This window comes from Carlito syrichta, unplaced genomic scaffold, assembly GCF_000164805.1.
Source record: "Carlito syrichta isolate Samal-C Ts95f unplaced genomic scaffold, Tarsius_syrichta-2.0.1 Scaffold301634, whole genome shotgun sequence".
In the NCBI taxonomy this organism is placed as follows: domain Eukaryota; kingdom Metazoa; phylum Chordata; class Mammalia; order Primates; family Tarsiidae; genus Carlito; species Carlito syrichta.
Window position 1 is genome coordinate 70,421 of NW_007245730.1, and position 17,282 is coordinate 87,702.

General features: G+C 37.0%; 1 protein-coding gene across 4 annotated transcripts in view; it reads left to right on the forward strand.

Moving 5' to 3' along the window:
* Window positions 1-17,282, forward strand: part of NETO2 (neuropilin and tolloid like 2) — a 53,958-nt gene that overhangs the window by 18,695 nt on the left and 17,981 nt on the right. For all 4 annotated transcript variants that reach the window (XM_021710894.1, XM_021710895.1, XM_008055011.1 and 1 more), the window contains one exon: window positions 12,990-13,218. In XM_021710894.1, coding sequence (XP_021566569.1) covers window positions 12,990-13,218 — 229 coding nt within the window. The remainder of the gene's footprint in view (window positions 1-12,989; window positions 13,219-17,282) is intronic.

A 17,282-nucleotide genomic window follows, 5' to 3' on the forward strand; every position in this document is an offset into this window, starting at 1 on the left:
CACTCACCTCAGCCTCCCAAAGGCACGGGATTACAGGCTGAGCCACCGAGCCCGGCGGGCACAGTGTTTTTAAATAACTCTGATAGATTGAGATTTGTTACTAACTATTTTTTCTTTTGCTTTTAATTTATACTTCTGGGATTATCAACAGAGTTAAAAATTATATTTAATATGTAGTATGTAAAAAAATGGAAAAGAGGAGGGTGTGGGAGTGGGAGAGCATACCTTTAAAGAATCATGAAAATCTGATTTACAGTTATGAAAATATGATAGGTTAAATAACCTGAAAACTCATCTGTTAAGAAACGCCTGAAAACATTGGGTAAAATATAACAAATAATTCTTTTTAAAGCATATGTAAGCTCAAAAAAAAAAAGTGTAATGCTTATGGACTAGAAATAAAGAGAGATGATTATAAATTAGAGCAGTGAACTGGAATTGATGGTACGAATGCCCCTGGCTGATTTCAGTAACCTATTACTACCCAGGAGCTGTCATACCAGGAGCTTGTTTTTAATTCCCATACTAAGAAAAAGTCCTACTGTTCATGTGACCTTTGTGAGACTCCCTCACAGAAAGCTGGAACCTGCAAAGAAAGATGATTGACATGAAAGGATAGATTAGAGAAAATCTTCCACTGGCACAAATTGATGACAAACTCCTTTTTCTGGACTTGGTTTAAGGGATGGAATGGAGGTGAGACTGGGGTCTACCCTAACTTTATACTTAGGAACCTGCCTTTGTTAGGGTTTGTGATGTGCATTTACATTCCCTGCTCACTCCAGAAATCACTAAGTCCAAATATTGCCAAAGCAGTCATGGGCTTATAAAATCTTTGAGGCACCTGGCTAAAACAAATCTAGAAAAACCAAGGAAGCTACAGGATTACCATTGATAAAACACTGCAGGTAAGCTTACAACCCACCATGAGTACGAGTTAGCAGACATAACAAATAGAAAGAAGTTTCTCAGATGCCCAAGAAGTTAAGTGTTCTAAATGTCCTTCAAAAAGGAAACCAAAAAATGAGAAATAAAAGTGACCAGGTACATTGTTTACATAATATTATTTATAAATAATTTAACTATTAAATAATACTTTTTAAATGTTAGCTATTAATATAGCCTCAAGTTGTACAAAATAGAAATTGATGATTGCCAAGGAAAATTGACAAATTTGCATTACAGTGGGTAATTTTTTTCCTCCTCTCAGTAATTAATAGGTTAAGCATACAAAAATATGGCTCAAAAGATTTAAACATGGTATCTTGCTCTCAACATTCAGAGAATCTGCATTCTCAACAAGCATGCATAAAACATTTAGCAAAACTGATACATGCAGGCTAACAAAGGAAATCTGAACATACACCTATGCTTGGTATCATGTAGAGCATCCTGTGACAAAAAATATGATTAAACTAGGAGCCAGCAACCAAAGGATTATTTTAAAACCCTTTATGTTTGGAAATGTAATAATATGCTAACTTGGTAATTCACCGGTCACAGAAAAAATCAGGATGGAAATATGAACATTTAAAACACAATAATGATGAAAATATTACATATCAAAAATTGCAGGATGCAGCTGAAACAGTATTTTGAGGGAATTTATGACGATAAATGCTTTCTTTAGAAGGAAAAAAAGATTGAAATTGATTAAGCAAGATTCAACCTAAGTGGTTAAATGAATGACAAATTCAAAGAAAGTAAAGGGCAGTAATTCTAAAAAGCAGAAATAAATGAAATTAAGAACAAAGAGAATGAATCAGCAGGGCCTAAAGCTAGCTCTTTGTAAAAGTTAACAACACACAAATTTCTACCAAGACTGAACTAGAAAAAAACAAATAATGTTAGTAATAGAAAAAGTTATAAATCAACTATAGCAAAGATTTTAAAATATTATGAGACAAATAACTATGAAAGAGACCTGCTGGACAAAAGAGGAAAAAAGCTTGTTTTTCTTTAATAAATAAATGACAAAGGGAAGAAGAAAAACAAGAACCTGTGAAGATATAATAGGCAAATGTACCAGTGACATTAAAAGATAATTAAAAGTTTGAACACTGGTATCTGGTATTAAGACGTTATTTATTTGTTTGGTTTGATAATAGTATAGAGGGTTGTTTTGTTTGGTTTGTTTGTTTGTTTGTTTTTGTTTTTAAGAGACAGGATCTTGTTATGTTCGTCTCTGACTCCTGGGCTCAAGCAGTCTTCCCACCTCAACTTCCCAAAATGCTGGGATTATAGACATGAGCCTCTGCACCTGGCCTCAGAGGTTGTTTTTTTAAGTGACTTTAGTGATGCATATGGAACTATTTACAGATGAAATGACTTAATATCTGGGATTTGTCTCTAATATGTGAAGAAAGATAAAATAAGATTGGTTATGTTGACAGTTGTTGAAATTGGGGGTGGGTACCTAGATATATATTTTGTCTGCGTTTGCATATTTGAAATTTTCAATAATAATGTTTTAGACTATCAAAAGAATATTATGAATAATCTTTGTTAATAGTTATATGAACAGTATAAGTGGTGATGTCTGGAGAAGATGAAGGGAATTCCTATTTTTTCCTTTCTTTTCTCTCTTTTGTTTATTTTTTCTTTTTTTTTTTTCCTCTCTTTTCTCAGTCCTTCTAACTCACAACAGGTTAAGAGACTGAAACCCTGAGAAAACTGTCATTCTGGCTAGAGGAATTGGGTAAAGGAGACCATGTTATCCTCTAGGAAATTTGAAGGAAATCTTGTGGAAGAGAGAACTAGAGAAGGGAAAGCACTAATTCTGGCTTTTCTTCTGGGATGCATACACATCCAAACAAACATGGCAAATTTGTTGGGAACCACATTACATTATAAACCACCATCTGAGCCCCGGAGTGGGGCAAGCCTACAGCACACCAAAGGCTTTGAAAACAGAACCAACCTAACCCTGAATTGTGCCCCACATCTTTAAAAAAGAAAGAAAGAAAGAAAACTGAACCAATCACCACCCAGAGTGAGACAGAAATTGCAGTTGGAACATAGCTTGGTTGATTGCCTAAAAAAGCAAAACAGATAACAAATCAGCATCCTCCAGGGACTTTTAACAGCATCCAGAGTCTCCCAACATGCTATTCAAAATGTTTAGGATACAACAAAAAGTTACATACAAAGAACTCAGAAAATCTGATTAATTCTAATTTGTTGATTAACAGATTCCAACCCTAACAAAACCCAGATATTGGAATTATCAAAAACTTTAAAATAACAATATAATCATGCTTCATGAGGTAAAGATAAACACTCCTGAAGAATAGAAAATAGGACTCAGGAGAAATAGGAAAAAGTGGAAATTAAAACAAAAAAAAGAATGGCTAGGGCTTTTAACAAACATTCATTCTATGGACTCAATGGGAGAATGGAGAGAATAGAAAGTCACTGAACTTGAATCAGATTAGCAGAAAATATCTAATGTGAAATACAGAGTAAAAAGATTGAAAACATTTAGTAGATTCTCAGGAGTCTGTGAGACACTTTTAAAAGACCTAACATTTGTCTTGAATTCCTGTCCTCAAGTGAGCTGCCCGCCTTGGCCTCCCAAATGCTAGGATTACAGGCACGGACCACTGACCTGGCCTAAAAGACCTAACATTTGTGTCATTTAAATCCTAGAAGGGAAAAGGAAGAGATTGATAACAAAATAAATATTGAGAAAAAAATTACTTAAAAGTCCCAAACTTGGTGAAAAACATAAATTTACATATTTCAGAAGCTCAGGAAACACCAAACATGATAAGCAGAAACAAAAAACAAGACCTGCACACATCAAAATTAAACGACTTGAAACCAAAGATTGAAATCTGCCCAAGAAAAATGATGCATTTTATATAAGGGAGCGATGGTTTGAATGACTGTGGACTTCTTTTTAGAAATCATGGAAGCCAAGATAGTGAATCAAAATCTTTAAGTGTGGGGTGCGGGGGGAGCTGTGTACTCAATATTTTATATCCAGCAAAAGTTCTTTCAGGAATGAGGGCAAGATTAAGATATCCTCTGATGATGACAAACTAAAAGAATTTATCACCTGCAGACCTGTTATAAAAGAAATTGTAGAGAAAATTCTCTAGATAAAAGAGAATTTGTTCTAGAAAGAATCATGGAACTTCATGAATGAAGAGAAGTAAGCAATAAATATCTGGATAAATATAAACCATTTTACCAATATCAAGAATGAGAGAATATCGCTACAGACCCTACCGATGTTAAAGAGAATAAGAAAGGCTGGGGTGCAATGGCTCAAGCCTGTAATTCCAGCACTTTGGGAGACCAACGTGAGGGAATTGCCTGAGCCACTGGTTCGAGAACAGCCTGGGCAACTTGGTGAGACCTCATCTCTACAATTAGTCAAAAAATTAGCCGGGCATGGTAGCACACACATGTAGTTCCGGCTACTTGGAAGGCTGAGGCAGAAGGATCGCCTGAGCCCAGCAGGTCGATGCTGGGGTGGCTGTGAGCTTGCCACTGCACTGCAGCCTGGGCAATGGAGTGAGACTCCAACTCAAAAAAAAAAAAAGAGTAAGAAAATACAAACATATCCAAGAAGAAATATGTAACCTAATTTGTCCTATACTTATCCCAAAAATTGAATTTATAGTTAAAACCTTCTTACAAAACTCCAGGCCTGATGGATTCACTGGCAAATTGTCCCAAACATTTAAGGAAGATACAATGCCAGTTCTTTAGTCTCTTCCAGGAAATGAAAGAGGAGAGAGCACTTCTAAACTTATAAAACAAGCATTACCTTGATAACACCAGACAAAGACATTTTAAGGAAACTACTGATCAGTATTCCTCAAGAAAATATGAAAATTTTTTAAATGAAATATTAGCAAATCTAATCCAGTAGTGTAAAAGAGTATACTACAACACAACCAAGTGTGGTTTATCTCAGAAATGCAAGACTAGTTCAGTATTTGAAAAATGAGTGTGATTCATATAAATAGACTAAAGAAGACCATTTCCATTTGTTAAAATTCAACCACCCATTCAGTATAAAAATCTCAGGAAGGCAAAAACAGACTGGACTTCTGTAACCTGATAATGGGCATCTGCAATAACCTACAGCTAAGCTGGACACAGTGGTCCTATAGTCCCAGCTATTTGGCAAGCTGAAACAGGAGGATTGCTTGATCACAGAAGGTAGAGGCCAGCCTGGGCAGCATAACAAGAGTGTTTCTTTATGTTAAAAAAAGGGAAAAAAAGAAAAAGTCCTACAGGTAACACCATACTTGATGAAAACCTGAGTTGCTTCCCCTTTAAAATCAGTAGGAAGCTAACTCTTACTCAAAATCATACTAGAAAGTGTAACTAATGCAAACATGCATACAGAGTGAAAAGGAAGAAGTAAAACTGTCTTTTTGGAGATGATATAATTGTATGAAAATTTTTATAAGATCTACAAAAAAGCTCCTGGAATTAATAAATCAGTTTAGCAAGGTTGCAGAAGAACCAGTATTCAAACGTCTATTGTATTTTTATATACTATGAACAATTAGAGTTCAAAATGAAGAAAATAGTACCATTTAAAAAATCACCCCACCAAGAAAAGGTATGTGCAGCACCTATAAATGGAAAACATATAGAACTCTAATGCAAATATTCAAAGATGACATAAATATATACTGTATAGATGTATTGATGGACTCAGTAGTACTAAAAATGTTCATTTTTCTGAAATTGCTCTACATAGATGAACACAATTCCAATTAAAATTCCAGCTATATTTTTGTAAATATTGACAAACTCATCTAGAACTTAATGGAAAGGCAAGGAATTACAAAAGCCCAGCTTCTTTTGAAAAAGAAGACTCACTCCCTGATTTCAAGACTTACTGTAAAGCTTCAGTAAGCAAGACAGTGTGGTACTGACAAAAAGGCAGACACATAGATCAGTGAAACAGAACAGAGTCCAGATATTAGATTTATGCAAATATAGTTAATTTATTTTGACAGACATACAAAGACAATCCACTGAAAAAAGGATAGTCTTTAACAGACACTGATAGAACAATTGGATATTCATAGTCCCAGGAATAAATGAACCTCCACCTCTACCTTATGTAACAATTAGCTCAAAATGGATTATAGACATAAATGTAACATTGTAAAACATTTAGAAAAAGATAAAGGATCTTAATAACTATGGTTAGACAGAGTTCTTACATAGGACACCAAACAAGTATCAATAAAAGAAAATTTTTCAAAAAAAAAAAAAACTTAGGCATGATGATGCACATCTGAAATTTCAGCTACTTGGGAGGCTAAGGCAGGAGGTTTGCTTGAGTTCGGGAGTTCAAGGCTACAGTGAGCTACTGAACTGCAGCCTGGGCAGCAGAATGAAACCCTGTCTCAAAAAAAAAAAGAAAAAAGAGAATGTAAAATATATAAATTGGACTCATTAAAAACTTTTTTCTGTGACTCTGTAGGGTGAAAAGAACACCAGTGGTAGAAAATATTTACAAATCACCCATCAAAAGATTTATCCAACACTCAAAACTCAGCAATGAGAATACAACCCAGTTATAAAATGAGCACTTTTTTTTTTTGAGTCGGAATCTCACTCTGTCGCCCAGACTGGAGTGCAGTGGCCGCTCCCAGCCACCGCAGCCTCAACCTGCTGGGCTCTGGCGATCCTTCCACCTCAGCCTTCCAAGTAGCTGGAACTACAGGCACGCGCTACCACACCCGGCTAATTTTTTGATTTATTGTAGAAATGAGGTCTCACCAAGTTTCACGCACTTAACCAAAGAAGATTTAGTCATTACAAAATGCAAATTAAAACCACAATGAGAGGCAGGACACAGTGGCTCACACCAGTAATCCATCCCAGCACTTTGAGAGGCCAGGATCAGAGGACTGCTTGAGCCCAGTTCAAGACCAGCCTGTGCATTATAGCAAGATCTCATCTCTACCAAAAAAAAAAAAAAAAAAAAAACCACAGTGAGCCTGGCATGGTGACTCATGCCTATAATTCCAGCACTTTGGGAGGCCAAGGCAAGAGGACTACTTGAACCCAGGAGTTTGAGACCAACCTAGACTACATAGCGAGACTTTGTCTCTACAAAAAAATAAAAATAAAAAAATTAGCCAGCCATGGTGGCACACACCTGTAGTCCCAGCTACTTGGAAGGGAATCTGTGGCAGAAGGATCACCTAATCCCAGGAGGTCGAGGCTGCAGTAAGCCATGATCTTAGAATTCCAGCCTGGGTGACAGAGACCCCAACTTAAAGAAAAAAGAAAACTCACAATGAAATAGTACCTTTATTAGAATAACTATAATTTAGAAAAGGCTAGCATCAAGTGCTAGGAACTATTCAGAGAGCAACTGAAACTCAGATACACTTCTGGTAGAAATGTAAAATTATATAGCCATTCTGGAAAACAGTTTGGTATTTTCCTATAAAGTTACCATGTGACTCAGCTGTCTCTTCTGGATGGGTACCTAGGAGAAATGAAAACTTAAGTTCATAGAAAGAAGCTATATGTAAGTGTTCATGGCAGCTTTATTCATAATAACCAAAAACCCAAAATAGTTAAAATGTTGTTCTCCAGCTTTTAAAAGAATAAACTGTGGTACATCTATATGGTGACACCTATTCAGCAATAAAAAGGGACAAACTACAAATGCATGCAGTAACCTCAAATGCGTCATGCTAAGTGAAAGAATCCAGACTCAAAGGCTGTATACTCTATGATTTCATTTACTTGAAGTTCTGGAAAAAGTAAAACTGCAGGGCAGAGAATAGATCATTACTTTCTAGGGATCAAGACTGGAGATGGCTTTTGACTATAAAATAGCAGCACAAGAGAATTTAGGGGGTGGGTAATGGAACTGTTCTTAAAGTGCCAGTGGGGGTTGAGTAATGGAAACTCTCTTTGTTTAGAAGTAAAAGTTGCTACAACCACTTTGGAGAGCCATTTGGCATGCTCTGATAATCGTCATATGCTACAACACAGCAAGTATACTTCTAGATTCAGGCCCAAATGACATTATCATACATGTGTATAATGAGAACAGATGAATATGTACAGCAACATAAGATTACTATAAAAGTAGAAGCAAGGTAAATGTCCAACAGGAGCATGGGTAAACAAATAGTGATTTCTTTCTATAATTGGTATAAGGTTTTAAAATATACAGAACAATACTATATATTTTTATAGATAAATATTAAAATATTGAAATATTGCATTAAGTACATAAAATAAGATTTTTTAAATATCCTTACTCTTTTTAAAAGTAATTCATGAAAAGTCCATATTCACAAATTTTTCAGGAGTATAATCTGGAATATGGACTATTAGAGACTATTGTGTTAGTTTTTAGTTTTTTGTTTTTGTTTTTTTTTGAGTTGGAGTTGCAGTGGCACACTCATGGCAACCACAGCATCAACCTGCAAGGCTCAGGTGATCCTTCTGCCTCGGCCTTCCAAGTAGCTGGAACTACAGGCATGCGCCATGACACCCAGCTAATTTTTTGATTTATTGTAGAGATGAGGTATCGCCAAGTTGCCCAGGCTGGTCTTGAGCCCATGGGTTCAGGCTTTCCTCTCACCCTGGCCTCCCAAAGTGGTGGGATTATAGGCGTGAGCCACTGCACCCAACTGTGTTACTTTTAATAAAATTTAACTAATTTTTGAAAGTTATACACTGTTAACATGGAAATTGGATCAAATTTTAAAATTTAAATGTTACACTAAATGAATAAATGGATGATTTTGTTTAAGAAATTTAAATTTTAAAATGTTAAAGGCTACCATAACAGTACTCAAAATGTAAACTAGTTAATGGGTGATAGTCAAGAAAAATATCCCCTTATCAAACAAAAGAAAGCATCAGTATTTAAGAGCATACAAGTAGTGTTGTAGTCCAGGAGTCCCCAACCCCCAGGCCCCAGATGGTACTGCTCTGTGGTGAGCAGCAGTGAGGGTTAGGTCAGCTCCAGTATTAGATTCTTATAGAAGCACAAACCCTATTGGGAACTGCACCTGCGAGGGATTTAGGTTGTGCCCTCCTTATGAGAATCTAATGTCTGAAGATCCTCCCCTATTCACCATCTGTGAAAAAATTGTCTTCCACAAAACCGGCTCCTGATGCCAAAAAGGTTGGGGACCACGGTTGTAGTCCGTTTTATCATTGACTGTTCCATAATGATAGTGGCTTTGATATGACTTTCTAGGGATTTCATTATTTCTCTTGTGGTTTTCAGGGGCTCCAGTAAATAGCATCACTTTTCCCCACTGAAGTTTTTCGTTTATTTTTTGAGACAAAATCTCACTGTGTCACCCAGGCTAGAGTGTGGTGGTGCGATCATAGCTCACTGCAGCCGCAAATTTCTGGACTGCCTCATCAGCCTCCTGAGTAGCTAGGACTACAGGCACCAACCACACCCAGTTGTGTTGTTTTTTTTTTGGCGGGGGGGAGACAGGTAGAGACAGGGGTCTTGCTATGTTGCCCAGACTAGTCTTGAACACCTGGCCTCAAGCAGCTCTCCCCTCTTGGCCTCCCAAAGTGCTGGGATTACAGGCAGGAGCCACAACTCCTAACCACCACCGGAGTTCTGAACCAACTGAGAAAGTGTCAACATGTAGAGACTCAGAATAGCCCCCTTATAGTGCAGGCCAAGATAGAGCAGCTTAGTGAGACAGTCTAATTAATTAGTCTTTCCAACTTCCCTACCCACCTATTCCACCTCTCATCTTAAGTTAGAGACCATCCCACTCCAAGGAAAGTTTGCATCTGCAGAGCAGACCAACCTTCTCAGGTTATTGTTTCCTACTTACTGGTCCAGTGAAAGAGGGGAGGAAAGAGTCCAGGCTGGTCGTGTAATCTCAGCACTTTGGGAGGCCGAGGCAGGAGAGTTGCTTGAGTCCAGGAATTTTAGACCAGCCTGGGCAACATAGTAAGACCTCATCTTTACCAAAAAATGCAAAAATTAGCCAGGTGTAGTAGTCTTGTGCCTATACCCAGCTACTCGTAAGGCTGTGGTGGCAGTATCGCCTGAGCCCAGGAGGCTGAGGCTGTGGTGAGCCGAGTTCACCCCACTGCACTTCAGCTTGGGTTACAGAGTGAAACCTTGTCTCACACACACAAAAAAAGAGTTCAAACGCCCATCATCCAGGTAACTCTGCCTCCCTCGGTAGGATATGGGGGAAGGGTAAGAGGCCTCTTGTTTAGTAAGAGATACTATCTCATGCAAGCTGAAGTGAGAGAAGTTTGTGCCCTTCCCCCGCCATTTCAATGTGTCAGATTCATATTATGAATATTTTCTGAAAATTAATTGAATTAAACTGTCAACTTCAATATTTAGCTATACTTACAATAGAAAAGATTGGCATAATCTTATCCTATGATTTATCTTTAACTCTTGATTTTTGTAAAGTTATGTCTTTGAAGAGCATTTACTATATAGCCTTGTAGAATGCCTTTTGCTTTTGATTTTGTTTTATTTGTTTGTTTTTTTACTTGAGACAGGGTCTTGCTCTGTCACCCAGGCTGGAATGAAAGGGCATGATCATAGCTCACTTCAGCCTCAACCTCCTGAGCTCAAGCCTTTCTCCTGTCTCAGCCTCCCAAGTAGCTGGGACTACAGGTGTGTGCCACCACACCTGGCTATTTTTATTATTATTATTTGTTAGAGATAGGATCTCACTATGTTGCCTAGGCAAGTCTTGAACTCTTGACCTCAAGCGCTCCTCCCACCTCGGCCTCCCAAAATATTAGAATTACAGACATGAGCCACCATACTTGGCCTATCTTTGGATTCAGTGAAAAGCAGAGAATAATAATTCAGACGTCCTGATTGCTTTGCTGATACTTAGTTCTACTAATTCATAGTTTTACAAGCCTAGTTACTTTCTTGTTACCTACCATGAGCAAGAATTATACTGGGTAAGATTTAGCATATAACCCTGCTATTGGAAGACCCTGCAGTCTAATGGAGGAGTCTAATATTTTGTGTTAGTCTAGTAATTTGCTATTATAGACCATTAGTGGAATGTTTTGGTTATGTAAATAATGGAGAAATTAATGAGAACTGATGATATAGTTAAGAAAACATAGTGCTTCTATTTTAAAATATGTACATGAAGATTTTGTAAAGTTTTGTAATGGAAATCCTGTTTCATTACTAATTTTCTACCATTCTCATGGAAGTGGAGAATTGGTCATTTCAAATAAACTAAAGTTCCTTGGTCAAAATTTAACTCTTTGAGCTGTAGTTTTTAACTATTTGCTCTTAGTTTTATGACATCAAGGTATATGACTGGGGACAAATATGCAACATGACATTTTTGTTTCATTACAGCCTTTAAAGGGTGGAGGTGTCACATTGCTACCTCAGAGATAACAGCTAGAAAGTGAACCACTCATTAAAGTTTCAGTGGCAATTCATAGAGCCAAGCACAGGGGTTCACACCTGTAATCCTAGCACTTTGGGAAGATCTTGTGTCTACAAAAAATAAAAAATTAGACAGGCATGATGACTTGCACCTGTAAGTCCCAGCTACTTGAGAGGCTGAGGCAGGAGAGTCATTTGAGCCCAAGAGTTTGAGGGTGCAGTGAGCTGTGATTGTTCCACTGCACTCCAGCCTGAATGACAAAATGAGATCCTGTCTCTAAAAGAAATAAATGAAAAGGTAATCTTTATTCGCTCACTAGAATTTTGTATTTTAATTGTAGAGTGTTACATGAACAACTATAGCCCAAAAAGAGGAAGAGGGGTGTGTGTGTGTGTAAGCCACCCCATGGAGTAAGAAGAACACACTTTACAGTCAGACCAACCTGGGTTTAAATCCTTGCCCTGAATAACAAATTCATGAATCCCTCTGTTATTTTATAGATTAATGCTTAATGTCTAAGTCTACAATGTAAAGGAAACCTTTAAACAGAATGGACCAATTGTGTTTTAGGAAATACCTTCGTACCAGTTAGCAAACTGCCTATAAATTTTGAATAAGGAGGATGCTAATGGTGCTACTGTTGATAACTACAGTTCACGTCTTCCTGTCTGAAAATGTAGACATTGTTTTCAAGGTGAAATCTTGAAACAACTTAAGTGCACAACAGTGGGACAGTGTGTCAGTAGCTCTACTGATTCATAGTTTTGCAAACCTGGTCTCTGTCTTGACACCTACCATGAGCAAGAATTGTACTGAGTAAGATTAGTATATGAACTTTTTTTTTTGAGTTGGAGTCTCACTCTGTCGTTCAGACTGGAGTGCAGTGGCCACTTCCGGCCACCGCAACCTTGCCTTCTGGGCTTTGGCGATCCTTCTGCCTCAGTCCTCCAAGTAGCTGGAACTACAGGCATGCACTACCACGCCCGGCTAATTTTTGATTTATTGTAGAGATGAGGTCTCGCCAAGTTGCCCAGGCAGGTCTCGAACCCACAGGCTCAGACAATCCACTCACCTCGGTCTCCCAAAGTGCTGGGATTACAGGCTGAGCCACCGAGCCCGGCCTTATATTAACTTCTTATTGGAAGGGTTATATACATTAGTAGAATGTCTTCATGGACATTTTTGTCTTACATTTAAACTTAGGTTTCTAGAAATGTGTAGGAACTGAAAAGAAACCCAATTAATCACATTTGTTGCTAGAGTAATAGAATTATAAGTGATTCTTTTATTTTTCCTCTCTGTCAGTACCATGAGATTGCTTTTATAATGAAGAAGATATGAAGACAGTTATGCCTCATGGAGCAAAGAGTTTCTTCTCTTTATAGACAAAACATAAACCAGGTTACTTCATGCTTGGTTCCATTATTAAGACAACCAAAGAAAAGACCATTAGCCTTAGTTCTTTTAACTATGTAGGCATCAGCCATTTTATCTATTATGTTTTTCTGCCAGTTGTCATAATTCATTGTACCATGTTGGCTGTGGATAATAGAAATAGACAAATTCAAATGTAAGTACCTTTAAAAGCAATTTTTTTGTGTGTTAATGTTACAGATTTATTTGAGGTTCCTAGATTATCAAATGGAGCACTCAAATGAATGCAAGAGAAACTTCGTTGCTGTCTATGATGGAAGCAGTTCTATTGAAAATCTGAAGGCCAAGTTCTGCAGCACTGTGGCTAATGATGTAATGCTTAAAACAGGAGTTGGAGTGATACGAATGTGGGCAGATGAAGGTAGTCGGCTTAGCCGATTTAGAATGCTCTTTACTTCCTTTGTGGAGCGTAAGTAAATAATTCCTATAGTATTGAGATATTTGACATAATTTTTACTCATTTACAGTATACTTATTGAGCATTTACTTTTATTTTTTTATTTTAAAATTTATATTATTCATTCATTTATTTATTAGAGATGGGATTTCGCTGTGTCGTTGAGGCTGGCCTTGAGCTGTTGGGCTCAAGCAGTCCTCAGCCTCAACCTCCCAAGAAGCTGGTATGATGGGCACATGGCACCACACCAGGCAGAATGTGCTTTTAACAAAAACTGTGCAAGTCACAGAGATAACGTAGAAACAGCTAAGTGTTGGTCCCTGTCCTCAAGGGATTGACTGTTAGGGATGAAAAAACATGTTAACATGTTTTACCTCATTATAAAGGTGTAAACAAATAATAGAGATTGTAGAAAGTGAAGACTTAGACTTTCTCTCAAGATTTTCTAACTTATCAATAATATTAATTCAGTTTGGTGAATAATTATGAATCTACCAAACCATGGTCATCAAAGACTTAGATATGCTACAGATGATTTCATTTTTCTTTTTTTTTGAGTTGGAGTCTCACTCTGTCACCCAGGCTGGAGTGCAGTGGCACACTCACAACCACCACAGCCTCAGCCTGCTGGGCTCAGGCGATCCTTCTGCCTCAGCCTTCCAATTAGCTGGAACTACAGGTGCGTGCTACCACTCCCAGCTAATTTTTTTTATTTATTGTAAAGACGAAGTCTCGCCATGTTGCCCAGGCTGGTCTCAAACCCTTGGGCTCAGGCAGTCCTCTTGCCTCGGCCTCCTAAAGTGCTAGGATTACAGGCTAGAACCACCACACGTGGCCCGATGATTTCTTTTTTTAAAAAACTTTTTGTTTCTAAATAACTTTAAACTTTCAGAAAGTTGTAAACATGATGGAGTTGCCTTGTGCCCTTTCCTTAGATTGCCCTGTTGTCAACATCTTACAAAGCCATGGTGGAACTGAAAATTAGCACTGGTATAATAAAGTCATCTGTAGACCTTATTTGTATGTCTCTAGTTTTGCCATCAACATCTTACAAAGCCATAGTGGACTGAAAATTAACACTGGTATAATATAACTAAGTCATCTAGAGATCTTAACTTGCATGTCTCTAGTTTTGCCATTAACGTCCTTTTATGACACAGCTTCCCACATTACATTTAGTAGTGTTTTTCCTTTCTAATTAGTAAATCTCTTTAATACTATGCAAATATCCTTTCGCCTACTAATTTTAGCATCCAATGATGGTTTCTGCCTGTAACAGTTATTACTGTAGTGTTTGCCTAATAGTGATTTTCTGTTACCATCATGACATCTACATATATTAATTAGAAATATACTGAGAGAAAGAATTATTCCTTTTTCCTCATTTATTCAGTTAACTATTTGTATCAGTATGGAATCATGGATATTTATTTCATTCTATGTTACTATAATGCTAGCATTATTCTATAACACTAGCATTATCTTGTTGCCCAAAGCCCGAACTTTGACACATGGGGAGTGCCGTCAGTCTGCCTTTTGTGTCTCTTGAAGTTCACACTGTTTTCCTTTCTGGTACCAATAGGTGAACCAAGCTAAACCTGTGGTTTTCTACCCAGCCCTAGAGCCAATCGTATTTCCAAGGAGCCCATTCTTTATTTTATAGTGAAAAGCCTGGTGCGAAGTATACAAAATACATTTATTTGTTCAGTTCCAATATATACATAAAGCAGTTTTACAAATGCTAACTCATATCCCTCGAAGAAGTTTCCTAACACAGCACTTTATTTGTTTACATTTCTTTTTTACTTTATCCTTACTGTCAGAATACTATTTTTGTTACTGAGGTCAGTTGTTTTCCTCTCTCCTTTCTTTGTGGTCACATTATTCATTTGTGATCCACTTGACCATTTATATTTTGTTTTGTGTTCCTCCCACTTCATGGTTACTGTAAATTGTTTTTATATGGGCATTCTTGGCACAGGACTGCTGCTCCGAGAGAACTACACCTAAGAGATACACTTGGAAGATGTTGCTGCCCTCTCCTTTCCGCCACTCGTCCCACTCCCTCCTTTTCTGCATTCCATATCTACCCACTCTCTGTGTTTCTTTTTCCACAGATGAATAGATAACATGTGTATTTTCTTATATGCCCTTTTTCTTTTTTAAATTATTTTATTTTTAAAATGTGGGGTACAGATGAGGGTTAGGTACATATGTTGGAGGCATATCCTCAGGGTAGATTCCTAGAAGTGAGATTGTTTGTTCAAACAATATGCCATATGTAGTTTAATTAGGTATTGCCAAATACCCTTCCAGAAAGATTGTGGGTTTGTTTTTTATGTAAAATTTTTAAATTGTGGTAAAATATCATAATACAAGATTTACCCTCAAGCATCTTTTATTGTACAAATTAGGTACAGTCACATTATTATACAGCCATCACCACTGTTCATTTCCAGAGCATTTTGATCATCCCAAACTGAAACTCTGTGCCCAGTAAACAATAACTCCTGGTAACCTCCATTCTACTTTCTGTCTCTATGAATTTCCCTGTTCTGGGTAACTCATGTAAGTTGCATCATGCAATATCTCCTTTTGTGACTTACTTATTTCACTTAGCATAATGTTTTCAAGGTTCATCCGTGTTGTAGAATATATCAGAATTTCATTCTTTTTTAAGGCTGAATAATATTTCATTGTATGTATTTGCCACATGTTGATTATACATTAATTCATCTGTTGATGGACACTTGGGTCATTTCTACCTTTTGACTATTATTAATAATGTTGCTATGAAAATTGGTATACAAGTATCTGTTTGAATTCCTACTTTCAATTCTTTTAAATATATAACTAGAAGGAAAATTACTGGATCTTATGGCAAACCTATGTTCAGATTTTTGAGGAACCCACAAACTTTTTCCCACAGTGGCTGTACCATTTTAGATACCCACCAGCTGTGGACAAGGGTTTCAGTTTCTCCACATCCTCACCAATTCTTGTGATTTTTTGTGTTTTTTAATAACCATCCTAATGTGTGCAGAGTGGTAGCTTGTGGTTTTGATTCACCTAAGGATTAGCAATGTTGAGTATCTTTTAATGGGCTTCTTGGCTTAGTATACCTTTCTTGAAGAAATGTCTATTCAAGTCCTTTGTGCATTTTTGAATTGGATTTTTCAAGTTACAGAAATTCTTAATAGATTCTGTATCTTAATCCCTTATCAGATATATGATTAACAAATATTTTTCCAATTCTGTGTGTGTTCTTTTCATTCCCTTGATGGTGTCCTTTGAGATGCAAAGTTTTTTATTTTGATGAAACTCAATTTATCTATTTTTTCTTTCGTTGTCTTTGCTTTTGTTGTGATATCCAATAAATCACTGTCAAAGCCAGTGGCATGAAACTTTTCCAATATATTTTCTTCTAAGAGTTTTATGGTTTTAGCTTTTGAACTTAGGACTTTGATCCATTTGCATATGGTCTAATTTTTTTAATCTAATTTTTGCATATGGTGTAAGTTAAGGGTCTAACTTAATTTTTTCATGTGAATGTCCAGTTTTCCCATTGTTAAAGACTGCCCACTGATGGTCTTAGTACCCTTCTCAAAAATCATTTGGAGCCTGCCACAGTGATGCATACCTGCAGTCCCAGCTATTTGGAAAACTGAGGCATGAGAATCACTCCAGGCCAGTAGTTCAAGGCTGTAGTGTGCTATGAGGATGCCTGAAATAGCCACTGCACTCCAGCCTGGGCAACATAGTAAGACTGTAAAAAAACAAAAGACCAAACAAACAAAAATCAGTAGGCCATTTTTGCGAAGATTTGCTTCTGTGTTCTCTGTTCTGTTGGCGTATAAGTCTGTCCTTGCCAGTAAGTTTTGAAATTAAGAATTGTGAGTCCTACAGCTCTTCTCTTCTAAGATCGATTTGGCTATTCAGGGTCCATTGAGATTTCCTGAATTTTAGAATAGGTTTTTCTATTTCTGCAAAAAAAAAAAAAAGTATTGACATTTTGATAGAGATTAGTTTAAATCTGTGGATCACTTTGAGTAACATTACCATCTTAACTGTATTAA